This window comes from Gigantopelta aegis, chromosome 15 (genome assembly GCF_016097555.1).
Source record: "Gigantopelta aegis isolate Gae_Host chromosome 15, Gae_host_genome, whole genome shotgun sequence".
Taxonomy (NCBI): Eukaryota; Metazoa; Mollusca; class Gastropoda; order Neomphalida; family Peltospiridae; genus Gigantopelta; species Gigantopelta aegis.
Window position 1 is genome coordinate 13099351 of NC_054713.1, and position 15655 is coordinate 13115005.

Genomic DNA, 15655 nt, shown 5'->3' on the forward strand with positions numbered 1-15655 from the left:
ATAAATTGAATTAGAATCCCAGGCGTGGATCCATCGGAAGATACGGAATGGCAAGCATCCCTCCTTTCTCTTTTTGCGGACGTCAGGGGATGTCTGTATCTCTCTCTCTCTCTGTGTGTGTTTCTGTCTACCTCTATCTCTGTATCTCTCCCTCCCTCCCTCCCTTCCTCTCTCCTTCATAATTAAAAATAAGAATAACTATAGTTCTAAATGTGCGGACATGTTGTTAAACAAACATTCCTTTCCTTTCCTTTCACAAATAATAACAAGTTAACATGTTCAACTTGTAGCTCTGGAGAAGCACGTAAAACTGAAGTTAATGCAGACGACCAGTGATGGGGGAGAAGAACTGAATTCATTTCTCGCAGACTGTTCAACTCTGGTTTGCCTCCTTCCAGCACAACTTGATGTCAGTTATCTGAGATATCCAGCTATGGCGGCCATGTTCAATCCCAGCATGCAACACTTGCATTTCCTTTGTCCTGGACTGCGTGAGAGAAACCTTTTGTGCTTTTTTTTAACTCATTATATGTGTCATGTCAGGCGTTCATCGGTGTTGCCTTTCTAACTGGTAGAATTGTAGAATTTTTATTATATTTAAAAAGTCTGTCTGCTCCTAGTTTTGATTGGATCCTTTTGAAACTTGATACAGGAATTCTCTAATACAGTCTCTACAAACTAATAGAGAAATATGTCTAACTTTTAGAATCTCAAGAGTTTTGACTGGGTCGTTCTGAAACTTGATAGAGGAATTTTTTTTGCATGGTTTCTTCAAACTATTACTAATAAAAAGAGATCTGTAGATTTTAGAATTTGAATAAAATTTAAAATAATTAAAATTTAATTTGAACATTTTGTTACATTTTGTTTGACTAATTGAAACTATTATTTGGATTTTGTGACTACCCCCACTGCCCTCATTCCTTTCTCCTCTCTGCCCAGTGGTAAAGCACTTGCTTGTTGTGTGATCGGTTTGGGATACAATGCGTAAAGTGGTTTACATCGTTTCTATACAGGTTGGCCTTCGTGCATGTGCATCAAAAATAAAGGATTTTAGAAAAAAAATAGCTGAGGTAATAAATAGAATAACAAACTCGGTACCAGTTATTATCAAATTTATGTCCCTCGTGAAATAATTTTCATTTCTCACTAAAGCTCACTAAATTATTTCACTCAGGACATAAATTTGATAATAACTGGTAACTCGTTTATTATTCTCTATTTATTTCACAACACCGTATCACATGACTCTTGGCAAATACCATCAATGCTGAGTTAAGCAGCTACCTACAGCTTGAGGTACATCGGTAAAACAAAACCAATCCATCGATTTTCAGTTTTGTCGGGGAGGTATGTAGCCCAGTTGTACAGCGCTTGCTCGATGTGCGGTTGGTGTAGGATCGAACCCCGTCGGTGGGCCCATTGGGCTATTTCTCGTTCTAGCCAGTGCACCATGACTGGTACATGTATATCAAAGGCTTTGGTATGTACTATCCTGTCTGTGTGATGGTGCATATTAAAGATCCCTTGCTGCTAATCGAAAAGAGTAGCCCATAAAGTGGCGACAGAGAGTTTCCTCCCATAATATCTGTGTGGTCCTTAACCATATGTCCGACACCATATAACCATAAATAAAATGTGTTGAGTGTGTCGTTAAATAAACCATTCCCTTCTTCCTAAGTGGTTGGAACGTATATAGCCATATAGCCCAGTTATAGCACATATAGCACAAAATTATTAATAAGTTACAGGGAGGGGCCAGACAAGATTGAAAAAAAGAAAGAAAGAATTTTTTTATTTAACGACGCACTCAACACATTTTATTTACAGTTATATGGCGTCAGACATATGGTTAAGGACACACAGATATTGAGAGATGAAACCCGCTGTCGCCACTTCACAGGCTACTCTTTTTTTTAGATTAGCAGCAAGGGATCTTTTATAGGCACCATCCCGCAGACAGGGTAGTACATACCATAGCCTTTGATATACCAGTTGCGGTGCACTGGCTAGAACGAGAAATAGCCCAATGGGCCCACCGGCGGGGTTCGATCCTAGACCAACCGCACATCGAGCAAGCGCTGTACCACTGGGCTACATACCTCCCCGACAAAACTGAAAATCGATGGATTGGTTTTGTTTTACCGATGTACCTCAAGCTGTAGGTAGCTGCTTAACTCAGCATTGATGGTATTTGCCAAGAGTCATGTGATACGGTGTTGTGAAATAAATAGAGAATAATAAACAAGTTACCAGTTATTATCAAATTTATGTCCCGAGTGAAATAATTTTATGAGCTTTAGTGAGAAATGAAAATTATTTCACGAGGGACATACATTTGATAATAACTGGTACCGAGTTTGTTATTCTATTTATTACCTCCGCTTTTTTTTCTTCTAAAATCCTTTATTTTTGACGCACATGCACGAAGGCCAACCTGTATAGAAACGATGTAAACCACTTTACGCACTGTTCTGAGAATTGCTACAGGTATAACTTTGTAATTTAATCATGTTCATAGATAAGTTTCAAAAACAAAAGTTCTCTTTATTCTGCAACAAAATCTGTAATGTATTGCATTAAAATGACATTTTGTTATAAATTTAACACCAAAAACAGAGAGCCGTAAACGAAAACTACATGACATCATATTGTTTGTTTGCCAAATCGTGATGACGTCATATTTAGTACCGACAAGGTCATTGGTTTGTAAATGTCAAATTGTCCAATAGTATTGTTCGTTAGACCAATGCAGAATATTTCTCACTGAGAAAATATGGAAAATATTTTCCCTGTTATGAGTGACCGCTGGAGTAATAAAAATTAAATATTGTATGTTTCAGGCCATGACTACCACATGGTGGACCACGAAGGAATCAACTTCTCCAAGGTGTCCAAGACTTACGCCGGCATCGAAGCTGTCATGATGATGTTCCTGCAGGCACTCTACTTTCAAGAGGTTTACTCATTATTTTCCCATTCCAACCAAAAGTTTGTTTTGTTTAGCGACACCACTAGAGCTATTGGATGTCAGACACTTTGTAATTTTGAAATATAGCTACATTTTTTCATTAGTAGCAAGGGATCTTTTATATGTACCATCCCACAGACAGGATAGCACATACCACAGCCTTTGATATACCAGTCGTGGTTGACATGAGAAATAGCCCAATGTGGCACAGACTGGGATCGATCCTAGATCGACCATTTAATCAGGCGAGCGCTTTACCACTGAGCTACATTCCTCCCCCAGCCTGCCTACATCCAGCCCCCAGGCTGCCTACATCCCGCCCCCAGCCTGCCTACATCACGCCCACAGCCTGCCTACATCCAGCCCCCAAGCTGTCTACATCATGCCCCCAGCCTGCCTACATCACGCCCCCCAGGCTGCCTACATCCCGCCCCCAGCCTGTCTACATCACGCCCACAGCCTGCCTACATCCAGCCCCCAGGCTGCCTACATCCAGCCCCCAGGCTGCCTACATCCCACCCCCAGCCTGCCTACATCACGCCCACAGCCTGCCTACATCACGCCCACAGCCTGCCTACATCACGCCCACAGCCTGCCTACATCCCGCCCACAGCCTGCCTACATCCCGCCCACAGTCTGCCTACATCCCGCCCCCAGCCTGCCTACATCCGGCCTACAATCTGTTGGCAAGTGTGTTCTGTATTGTGATCTGTTAATTACATTCTTTTTCTGGGATCTAATGAAAATAACACCTGGAAAGCTAATGATGTCATTAGAAAGTGACGTCATTAGCAGTTGGAACAGGCGAAGTTGACGATTCAAGGGTCTACAGTTAGATTGTAGCCAGGTATTTTTTTCAAGAAATACCAAATACATGTATACAGTTCCGTAGAAAAACGATTCAGTTTACAATGGATATAACCATATTGAGTTTTTAGGTTTGCGGGTGTTATTGTCTATTTGATGCCCGCAAATGTTTCATTTTTTACCTCGGGCTAATGCATTCGGTAAAAAATGACATTTGCGGGATCAAATAGACAATATAACACCCGTAAATCTAAAAACTCGATATGGTTATCTCCTAATAATTATCCCTTCAAATAATGACAATAATTTTTATCCAGTGCCAGAAAACTGCCCTTGGTAGATATCCTGAACTACAACAATTCATATCGCAACTATAGGAATTGCCGTCGGTGCTGTCATTAATTTCAAGCCCTACCATTTATGAACTCTGGTCTTTTTCTGGCCCAACCAGTGCTCCACAACTGGTATATTAAAGCCTGTGGTATGTACTGCTCTGTCTATAGGAAAGTGCATTTAAAAGATCCAGTCTCACTATTTTTTTGTTGTTTTTTCTCTCGACAAGTATTAAAATAATCGTGAGTTATATACCAAATAGCATTTGAAGAAAAACCCATTCCTTGCTTGTTCAGGTTATCACATTTAATTTTAATTTTCTGGTTCTTTTTTCAGAATATCTTGCCTGCAGTTCCATCAAAACTGTGTCCTGGTGTTGAAAAGATTTCACTGAATCAGGTAGTTGAGTAATGCACTTTTAAACAAAACACTTAAAATTAACCATTTTCATAGAATGACAGCACACGGTGCACTGTCAATTAAATTACGCTGTGAGATAGTTTATTAAAACTAGTTGTGTTTGTATTTTGCATTAGTAAATTATGTTTATAATATGGTGAGATTGTGAGTTTATTAAAACTGTAGTGTTTGTATTTTGCATTAGTAAATTATGTTTATAATATGGTGAGATTGTGAGTTTATTAAAACTGTAGTTGTGTTTGTATTTTGCATTAGTAAATTATGTTTATAACATGGTGAGGTGAGACTGAGTTTATTAAAACTACTTGTTGTGTTTCTATTTTGCATTTAATTTTGTAAATGACATTATAAAATATGAATGTGAGGTGAGACGTACGGTATCTTTAAAAGTATTTTATTTACGAAATTGCTCGAACAAAACTGTACTTGTGTTTCTATTTTGCATTAGTAAATGACATAGCGAATAACTAGTTAACGATGTAGGATAAAGCCGATATTCTATGTCATTAACTAGTTATTGTCTTTATCCTGCAGACCGTAAAAATAAGGGGAAAAGCTATTATTTCTCTTATTTCAGCCACATTGTACGATGACCTAGAGGTCAAATGAGAATGTTTTTTAATGTAGCTATGCGAGTAATGTCACATGAGTGACGTCACAAGTCATATCCTGCTACTGTACAAACATGAATTTGCTTTATCCGTCATCATATTCTGTTAATAGAAACGGTGGTTGCAGGATAAATTATAAAATATGAATTGTGAGGTGAGACGGTATCTTTAAAAGTGTTTTGTTTACCTGTAGACGAGATTGCTCCAACACGCAGTCCGGCGAGTTCTCCGTCTGTACATGATGATGTTTGAGTTTCTGTCCGGCGGTCACACACAGGGCAGAGTCAATCAGGCGGAGAGAAGGGACAAGGCTAAGATAGATGCCCTGGTGAGAATTTTTTATGTCTGTCTGTCTGTCTGAAGGTTGCATGAAGAGCAGAGTCAGTCAGGCGGAGAGAAGGGACAAGGCTAAGACAGATGCCCTGGTGAGAAATGTCTTTGTATGTACATGTATGTCTGTCTATCTGCTGGGTGTCTGTCTGTCTGTTTGTCTGTCCGGCTGTCACACACAGGGCAGAGTCAGTCAGGCGGAGAGAAGGGACAAGGCTAAGACAGATGCCCTGGTGAGAAATGTCTTTGTATGTACATGTATGTCTGTCTATCTGCTGGGTGTTTGTCTGTCTGTATGTATGTTTGTCCGAAGGTCGCATGGACAGACAACAACGTCAGTCATGCAGTGAGAAGTCTGAGTGTCTGTATGTATGATATGGGTGTGTTTCTGTCTGTCTATCTGTCTGTATGAAGGTCACACACAGAGAAGGGTCAACAGGGCTCGAACATATCGGCGGCAATTGCTGCCATTGTGATATAGCTTGCCGTAGGTAGAAAGCATCACCGACTGCACATTTTTGCCATCGGTAAAGCTTCGCAACAATGGCAAAATGTAGGTATACACCTGGGGCCTAATTCACAAAGGTCTCTTCGGCTCTGTTAAACAACAAAGCATCCTCTTTGTAAGTCTTTTAGCATTACACTTTGAGATCACAAATTTGCGAGAGTTTAGTAAATTAGGCCCCAGGTGTACATTATCTGTCAATATTTTACATTTGGACGTTTGAAATATGTCTATATATAGCAAAATAACCTTTCAGTCATGTTTATTTGCTGAAAACATTTCCTTCTGATATATGTGTAAAGTTTGTCTTAGTCATATCATTATAATGGTGTGGCTGTTAATTAAAAAGACCTATGTACATGTTCTCCATTTACTGGGTATCATGCTATTATGTTTTATTTCAGAGTCGGCCAGTCCAAGAAGAAAGAGCCTTGAAATTATCTCTAACAAAGGTTTTGGAACTACTCAACAAGGATGAATCTTTTCTCAAATCCTTCAGCTCAGCAAAACACCTACAGTGCCTGGGTCACCACACCGCCATCTCGCCTGGCTGTGAACTAACAGAGATCGTGCTGACCCCTTTCACCGGAGTCGGACTCTTCATCACAAAACTAGATTTTCAAAACAATTCCCTCGCCGCTCTTCCGGACGACTTCTTCGAGAGTTTTCCGAACCTGGTGGAACTTCTACTGGCAAGGAATTCATTTACGTCGCTGCCATCTTTGGCACAGTGCACCACTCTGGTGCACTTCGATGTCAGTCATAACCGCCTGTCAGTCTTGAACGACTTGGAAAAGGTGAAAGATACCTTGACGACTCTTATCATCACAGACAATCCGTTTGGTAGGTTACCAGAGAACGTCGTGAAATGCACCAGTCTAGAAGAACTCCAGGCCGACAATATTGGCCTGGTGGCAAATCTGGCGGACATTTGCGACAAGCTTCAAGCTCTGAAGAAGCTATCGCTGAACTTCAACAAGATAGAGAAATGGCCGACCCAGTTTCCGGTCGGACTTGTCGAGCTGGGCCTGGCGGGCGTACCGTTCGTGCAATTGTCGGAAACAGCTTCAGGTTTCAGTCTCCTGAACTTCAACACGTTCATTGCTTCTAACGTCATGCTGTCCAAGATTCCAGAACAGGTATTATTATCCACATTGTTCAACATAACCAAGTTAATAATCATCATACAAAGCACATGTGTAATAACAAGTGTAATGACGTCATTTTGGGAAGCGACGTTATAACATGACGTTGCTTCTCCAGTCCTAGCTCAGACTATGCATTTGAAATATGACGTCATTTCCTCGTCACCGTCTAGTTGAGGCTGAAACATTGAGAGTTGGGTCTTGTTATTTATAAAGAAAACAACAATAATAATATGGATAATAAAGAAATTATTACACTCGCGTGTGAGTAGTACTGATTTTACGAAACTCATGTCAGGATTCGTGTATTACCCTCACTGTCGCTGGGGCAGTACAAAAGTCCTGCCACTCTTTTCGTAGAATCGGACACACAAGCTCGTATAATAATCTCTCTTTATTACCCATATTGTTGAAAAATATCTTGGTACATATCAAAGTAATATGTCCCACTAGAATGCCAAGTGGGATGTAACATGTCATCGTCACATGATGATGTCGTCGATTGTCAACTACATGTAAATGAGTTGAGTGATATAAATTAAGATCCATTATGGGTAATAAATAGGATATGAAACTCGCTACTATTTCGTATAGTGTTTGTGTCCCTCGTGAAATAATTTTTATTGTCACTCTCTAAAGTTCATGACAGTTTAGAATTATTTTACTCAGGACATAAACATGATACGAAATGGAAGCTTATATCCTTTGAAAGTGGTGCTTTAATGTCATATTTTATAGAGACCAGGCCTTGACCGTAACCTTTTATAAAATCTGGTAGCCCGCAGTAAAAATTGGTAGCCCCATAATTTTAATAAATTAAAAAAACAAAATAATTTATTTTTATTTAAACATGTTGTTTTAGGTGGACGTTTTAGGTGTTTAAGCGTCTTGTTGATTGTGGAGTAACTGGATGTGCAAAAAAAATCTAGTAGAGCGGCGGACTACTGGGTTTAAACATCTGGTACCCCGAGGAACAAATTGGTAGCCAAAACACCTCGGGCTACTGCTAAGGTCAAGCCCTGGAAAATTATTTCACTTAGGAAATAAATTTGATAATAACTGGTAACTCGTTTATTATCCTCTATTTATTACCCATATTGTTAAAAATATCTTGGTACATGTACATATCAAAGTAATACGTCCTACTAGAACGCCAAGTGGGATGTAACATGTCCACATCACATGATGACGTCATCGATTGGCGCATTATAACCTCACAGGAACTTCAACTAAAATAGTTGAGTGATATAGATTAAGATCGATTATGGGTAATAAATAGGATATTAAACTCGCTACCATTTTGTATACTGTTTATGTCCCTCGTGAAATAATTTTTATTGTCACTCGCTTAAGCTCATGACAGTTAAAATTATTTTACTGGGGAGGGACAAAAACATGATATGGATATGGAGCTTGTTTAATATCCTATGAAATTGGTGCTTTAATGTCATATTTTATAGAGATTGACCTGAGGTTGCTGTCATTGTACCATGTTTCATGGCTTACTAAATACATATTCTTGCTTAAAATATCGGTGTTTGTATAACCCAGGCATGACAGCATATGACGAGGTCTTATAGTCTTTCCTTTTTATTTCGTTTTCGTCTGTCTGTTGTGAGAAAGGGTAGAGTTGTCTTCTCTCGTTCATTTGTTATTCATTTCATTTCAACTTATTTTCGTGCTTATATCCAATTAAGGTTCAAGCACGCTGTCCTGGGCACACACCTCAGATATATGGGCTGTCTGTCCAGGACAGTGGGTTAGTGGTTAGTGAGAGAGAAGAGGGTGTAGTGGTCTTACACCTACCCACTGAGTCATTAAAACTCACTCTGGGTGGGAGCCGGTACCGGGCTGCGAACCCTGTACCTACCAGCCTTATGTCTGATGGCTTCACCACGACACCAACGAGGCCGTTATTTGTTAATTGTTCTGTTGTAAGAAAGGGTACATTTGTCTTCTCTTGTTCATTTGGTTTTTGTTCTTGTGTGTTGTAGGAGAGAATCGACTTGTACTCAACGGGAACTAAGAAAGACCCGTGGACCACAATGACATCTGTCTCACTTTCTGATCTCAACACCCGTCTGTCGAAGCAAAAAGTCTACAGTCAGCTTGGTGCTGGAGAACTGGCAGGTGGTAAAGGTACGTGTTAAAGCAGCAATCTCTGGTTCATTTGTATTATTTTTATCATTCAGAATACATCGGGGCGGGACGTAGCCCAGTGGTAAAGCACTCGCTTGATGCGCGGTCGGTCTGGGATCGATCCCCGTCGGTGGGCCCATTGGGCTATTTCACGTTCCTGCCAGTGCACTATGACTGGTATATCAAAGGCTGTGGTATGTACTACCCTGTCTGTGGGATGGTGCATATAAAAGATCCCTTACTGCTAATCGAAAAGAGTAGCCCAAGTAGTGCCGACAGCGGGATTCCTCTCAACCTGTGTGGTCCTTAACCATATGTCTGATGCCATATAACCGTAAATAAAATGTGTTGAGTGTGTCGTTAAATAAAACATTTCTTTCTTTCTTCCAGAATACATCATACACATTAATTTTCTTACCATGACACACCATTCTTCACTATTTCTTTTCAATATTACCTGTCCTCAAACAAGTGCATTTCCCCCCACGCTAGTGGACTGGTCCGAACATCCCAACAGAGAATGGGATGGCCTAAATCTTCTACCGCATGCTCCCTTGTAGTTCCAGTCATGTGACTATAGCTTCCTTCTTTTTCTCTTCGCTTTCTGGTTCGGATGTACTTTTTTTAGCTCTGTTCTTTGGAGTCAAATTTGTTTTGTTTTTTTTTGTGATAACTTTTTGTGTGTTTGACAGATTCGTTTCTGTCATTGTTATGTTTCTTTGTCCAGTTTTTAGTCTTTGAACTGGTTATGAGTAATAAACTGTTCTTCAGATATTATGTTGAAGGGCAACTGCTCTCAGTGTCAAATTCACAGTAATTTTAGGCGAAATGAATGAGTGATAACAGTGTGAGATAAATGGAGCCGTTTTTCTTCTCAAACACAGAACTTATTTTGTGCAATTACACCATTTCTCGCCATAGTCTCATGATCTCCTGCACAGTTTAGGGGTGGGACTTAGCCCAGTGGTAGAGCACTCGCTTGATGTGTGGTCGGTTTATGATCGATCCCCGTCGGTGGCCCCATTAGGCTATTTATCATTCCAGCCAGTGCACCATGAGTGGTGTAACAAAGGACGTGGTATGTACTATCCTGTCTGGGATGGTGCATATAAAAGATCCGTTGCTGCTAATCGAAAAGAATAGCCCATGAAGTGGCGACAGCGGGTTTTCTCTCTCTCTCTCTGTCTGTGTAATCCTTAACCATATGTCTGACGCCATATAACCGTAAATAAAATGTTTTGAGTGTGTCGTTAAATAAAACATTTCCTTCCTTCCTGAACAGTTTACTGCATATGCACCTGTCATGAAATTGGTCAATCCACAAAATTTGGCAAGTTGACTTGTCATCAGATAAATATGGCTGTCAGAGAGTTACGTAAAGACGGCAAACTTGTCGGCAACATCTGCCTAGCATAATGTTTCAGTGTTTCATGTCAACTAAACTCACCCAAATCTGTCATTCATCATCTTAAGATTCTCCAATAAAAATAATTTGATTCTGCTAATAAACTAAATTATTTTGTTGTATTGAAGTTTTAATATTTACATTTCAAAGCAAATGTTGATAAATACTTTTGGTTGGAAATCCACCGTTATGCCACTTTGACATTGCACCTTTAAGCTAAAACGAAATAAAATAATCTGCTATTTTGGTTTACATTCTTCTGCAGGATTTCCAAGTGGACTACCAGCGAGTCTTTTCCAGTGCAAATCTCTCCAGAAGTTGAATCTGTCAAACCATGCATTCAAGACACTAGCCGATGAAGTTCGGGAGCTGACCAGCCTACAGGTGTTGGATCTGAGTCACAGCTACCAGCTCGAGTCCATATCTGCTGAACTGGCAACACTGCCGCTCACAGGTCAGACAGAAAACAATCCACATCTATCTATATATCTGCTGAACTGGCAACACTGCCACTCACAGGTCTGACAGAATACAATCCACATCTATCTATATATCTGCTGAACTGGCAACACTGCCACTCACAGGTCAGACTGAATACAATCCACATCTATCTATATATCTGCTGAACTGGCAACACTGCCACTCACAGGTCAGACTGAATACAATCCACATCTATCTATATATCTGCTGAACTGGCAACACTGCCACTCACAGGTCAGACTGAATACAATCCACATCTATCTATATATCTGCTGAACTGGCAACACTGCCACTCACAGGTCAGACTGAATACAATCCACATCTATCTATATATCTGCTGAACTGGCAACACTGCCACTCACAGGTCAGACTGAATACAATCCACATCTATCTATATATCTGCTGAACTGGCAACACTGCCACTCACAGGTCAGACTGAATACAATCCACATCTATCTATATATCTGCTGAACTGGCAACACTGCCACTCACAGGTCAGACTGAATACAATCCACATCTGTCTATATATCTGCTGAACTGGCAACACTGCCACTCACAGGTCAGACTGAAAACAATCCACATCTATCTATATATCTGCTGAACTGGCAACACTGCCACTCACAGGTCAGACTGAATACAATCCACATCTATCTATATATCTGCTGAACTGGCAACACTGCCACTCACAGGTCAGACTGAATACAATCCACATCTATCTATATATCTGCTGAACTGGCAACACTGCCACTCACAGGTCAGACTGAATACAATCCACATCTATCTATATATCTGCTGAACTGGCAACACTGCCACTCACAGGTCAGACTGAATACAATCCACATCTATCTATATATCTGCTGAACTGGCAACACTGCCACTCACAGGTCAGACTGAATACAATCCACATCTGTCTATATATCTGCTGAACTGGCAACACTGCCACTCACAGGTCAGACTGAATACAATCCACATCTATCTATATATCTGCTGAACTGGCAACACTGCCGCTCACAGGTCAGACAGAAAACAATCCACATCTATCTATATATCTGCTGAACTGGCAACACTTCCATTCACAGGTCAGACTGAATACAATCCACATCTATCTATATATCTGCTGAACTCGCAACACTACCACTGACAGGTCAGACAAAAAACAATCCACATCTATCTATATATCTGCTGAACTCGCAACACTGCCACTGACAGGTCAGACTGAAAACAATCCACATGTGTCTATATATCTGCTGAACTGGCAACACTACCACTCACATGTCAGACTAAAAACAATCCACACCCTTCCATGCACTAATTTATCATACATAAATTTTTTGGGTTTTGGGGTGTTTTGTTAAAGTTTTGTCTTTGTCCTGTTTGTCTGTCTGTCCGCATGTATGAGGTTATCCAGCTTTCAAAACACTTTCTATTACTTTTTATTATCCACATGGTTCAACATAACCGAGTTAATAATAATCATATGAAGCATACATGTAATAACAAGGGTGATAATGTAATTTTGGGAAGTGATGTCATAACATGACATTGCTTCTTCAGTCCTACTTGTGTAGCTCAGACTGTGCATTTGAAATATGACATCATTTTGTCGTCTCCTAGCTGTGGCTGAAACATTTTGAGTTGGGTCTTGTTATTCATAAAGAAAACAACAATAATAATATGAATAATAAATAAATTATTACACCCACGTGTGAGTAGTACTGATTTTACTGATTCATGTATTACCCTCACTCTTGCTCGGACAATACAAAAATTCTGACACTGATTTCATAAAATCAGTAACACACACAAGCTTGTTTAACAATCTCTGTATCTAACACTGAGAGTGTTAATGTTAACTAAATTGTCATCCAACAGCCAATGATTAATAAATCAGGGTGCTCTAGTGGTGTCGTTAAACACAAATAAACTAACTTTTTTAACTATTTGTAACTTCCAGAGCTACATCTGAAGGATTGCCCGATGTTGAAAACTCCTCCGGAAGAAATCATAGCCCGCGGTTTCTCCACGATCTTTGGCTACTTGCGTCGTCTCCGGATGGGATCCGTACCCTGTAAGAGAACCAAGCTGATGATGGTCGGACTTGGAGGAGCAGGAAAAACCAGGTAATTCTATACACAGCAATCCACATTAACTTGTCCATGCTCATGATGGTCGGACTTGAGGAGCAGGAAAAACCAGGTAATTCTATACACAGCAATCCACCACTTGGTATGCTCATGATTCTGGATAGCGGGAAAAACAGGCTATACACAGCAATCCACATTAACTTGTCCATGCTCATGATGGTCGGACTTGGAGGAGCAGAAAAAACCAGGTAATTCTATACACAGCAATCCACGTTAACTTTTCCATGCTCATGATGGTCGGACTTGGAGGAGCAGGAAAAACCAGGTAATTCTATACACAGCCCTCCACATTAACTTGTCCATGCTCATGATGGTCGGATTTGAAGGAGCGGGGAAAAGCAGGTAATTCGATACACAGCCCTCCATGTTAACTTGTCCACCTAGGAGCCAGATAGGGCTGTATGCATTTGTTTGTTTGTTCATTCATTTGTTTGTTCATTCGTTCATTTATTGGTTTGTTCATTCATTCATTCATTCATTCATTCATTCATTCATTATAAAGTCACGGTTTTATACATACTATAATGTTTATACTAGACAGGGATGATGTTAAACATTTGTTCATTCATTCATTCATTCATTCATTTATTCATTTGGTAATGAGCCGTTTCCTTGTCAACCAACTAAACCTGTACTATTTTTCTCTGTGTTTGATAAAATCTTAATAAATGCATAAAGTAGTTGAAGAAAATATGGCATTTACTTTGAAAACCAGGCCCTTGTGCTTCATTTTAAAATGTTTTTGTGTTTTCAGTCCTACATTGTTGTATCTGTGGGTAAAGTGCTAAATAAAAGATCCTTTGCTGCTAATTATAAAAACAATGTTGCGGTTTTCCTCTTAGAATTCACGTCAAGATTTATCAAAATGTGCTGTAGTGGAGTCGTTAAACAGGCTTTCTTGGACTACATTCATCGATCCATTCATTATTTTCATTAATTTGAAACAAATGGTATTTTCAGTATTAAATTCATACAGCTGGTTATTTGTGTTTTCAGTTTGGTTCGAGCTCTCACAAACAACATCTTCTAGGCATTCATTAAATTGGACAAATGGTATTTTCAGTATTAAATTCATACAGCTGTTTATTTGTGTTTTCAGTTTGGTTCGAGCTCTCACAAACAGCAGCTTCCAGGCATTTCTGGACTATGATGAGAACATTACAGATGGTATTGACATCAGTGAGTGGAATGTTCCAGTGAAGGATTCCACCGAGCCAATCACATACAGCGTGTGGGACTTCGCCGGGCAGACGGTCTACTACAACACTCACCAGGTATTTCTTAAACTGCCGGGCAGACAGTCTACTACAACACTCACCGGGTATTTCTTAAACTGCCGGGCAGACAGTCTACTACAACACTCAGCAGGTATTTCTTAAACTACCGGGCAGAGTCTACTACAACATTCACCAGGTATATTTTTTAAACTGCCAGGCAGACAGTCTACTACAACACTCTCCAGGTATTTCTTAAACTGCTGGGCAGACAGTCTACTACAACACTCACCAGGTATTTCTTAAACTGCCGGGCAGACTGTCTACAACAACACTCAAAGGTATTTCTTAAACTGCCGGGCAGACGTCTACTACAACACTCACACGGTATTTCTTAAACTGCCAGGCAGACAGTCTACTACAACACTCCAGGTATTTCTTAAACTGCTGGGCAGACAGTCTACTACAACACTCACCAGGTATTTCTTAAACTGCCGGGCAGACTGTCTACTACAACACTCAAAGGTATTTCTTAAACTGCCGGGCAGACAGTCTACTACAACACTCACACAGTATTTCTTAAACTGCCAGGCAGACAGTCTACTACAACACTCATCAGGTATTTCTTAAAGGTTAAAGGGACAGACCCTAGTTTTTAAACACTACGATGTATTTTTTACTGTTAAAGCCGTTTTTAATGATTTAAATTAGGAGTTACTTACATTTTATTATTTACAATATTCATTTACTACACTTGAAGTGGTTCTGGTCATCCAGGTTTTTGTAATACCCCAAAATACATATTTCATAATTCTGAAAATGCACGTTCGTCTGAGAAGTAATGGTTATCAAGACAGGCTCTAGTCTATTTTTAGACAATATTTTCAGGTTTAAACATCACAAACTTCAGCTTCTCTCTGTTATAACCATATCCAAATGTTTTGCAGGTGTGTAGTTTGACTACACTTACTGTCCCTTTTCACAGGCTAAAACTAGGGTCTGCACCTTTAACTGTCCTGAGTCTACAGCCATTGTAAGATGTTTCCTTCTAGACTAACCGAGCTTTTTTGTCAGAAAAGCAAGTTTAATTGTTTACATATTTTAAAATGTGCTGATGACTAAATAATCAAATAATAAAATTATTCTATTAA

The 15655-nt window shown here is 39.8% G+C and overlaps 1 protein-coding gene across 1 annotated transcript in view; it reads left to right on the forward strand.

Annotated features, from left to right (window-relative positions):
* LOC121389673 overlaps positions 1-15655 on the forward strand; it is a 68936-nt gene that overhangs the window by 263 nt on the left and 53018 nt on the right. Inside the window, exons 2-10 of the mRNA XM_041521323.1 lie at positions 291-491; positions 2844-2959; positions 4448-4510; positions 5336-5470; positions 6382-7116; positions 9117-9261; positions 10932-11120; positions 13101-13266; positions 14390-14564. Of these exons, the coding sequence (XP_041377257.1) occupies positions 291-491; positions 2844-2959; positions 4448-4510; positions 5336-5470; positions 6382-7116; positions 9117-9261; positions 10932-11120; positions 13101-13266; positions 14390-14564 (1925 nt within the window). The remainder of the gene's footprint in view (positions 1-290; positions 492-2843; positions 2960-4447; positions 4511-5335; positions 5471-6381; positions 7117-9116; positions 9262-10931; positions 11121-13100; positions 13267-14389; positions 14565-15655) is intronic.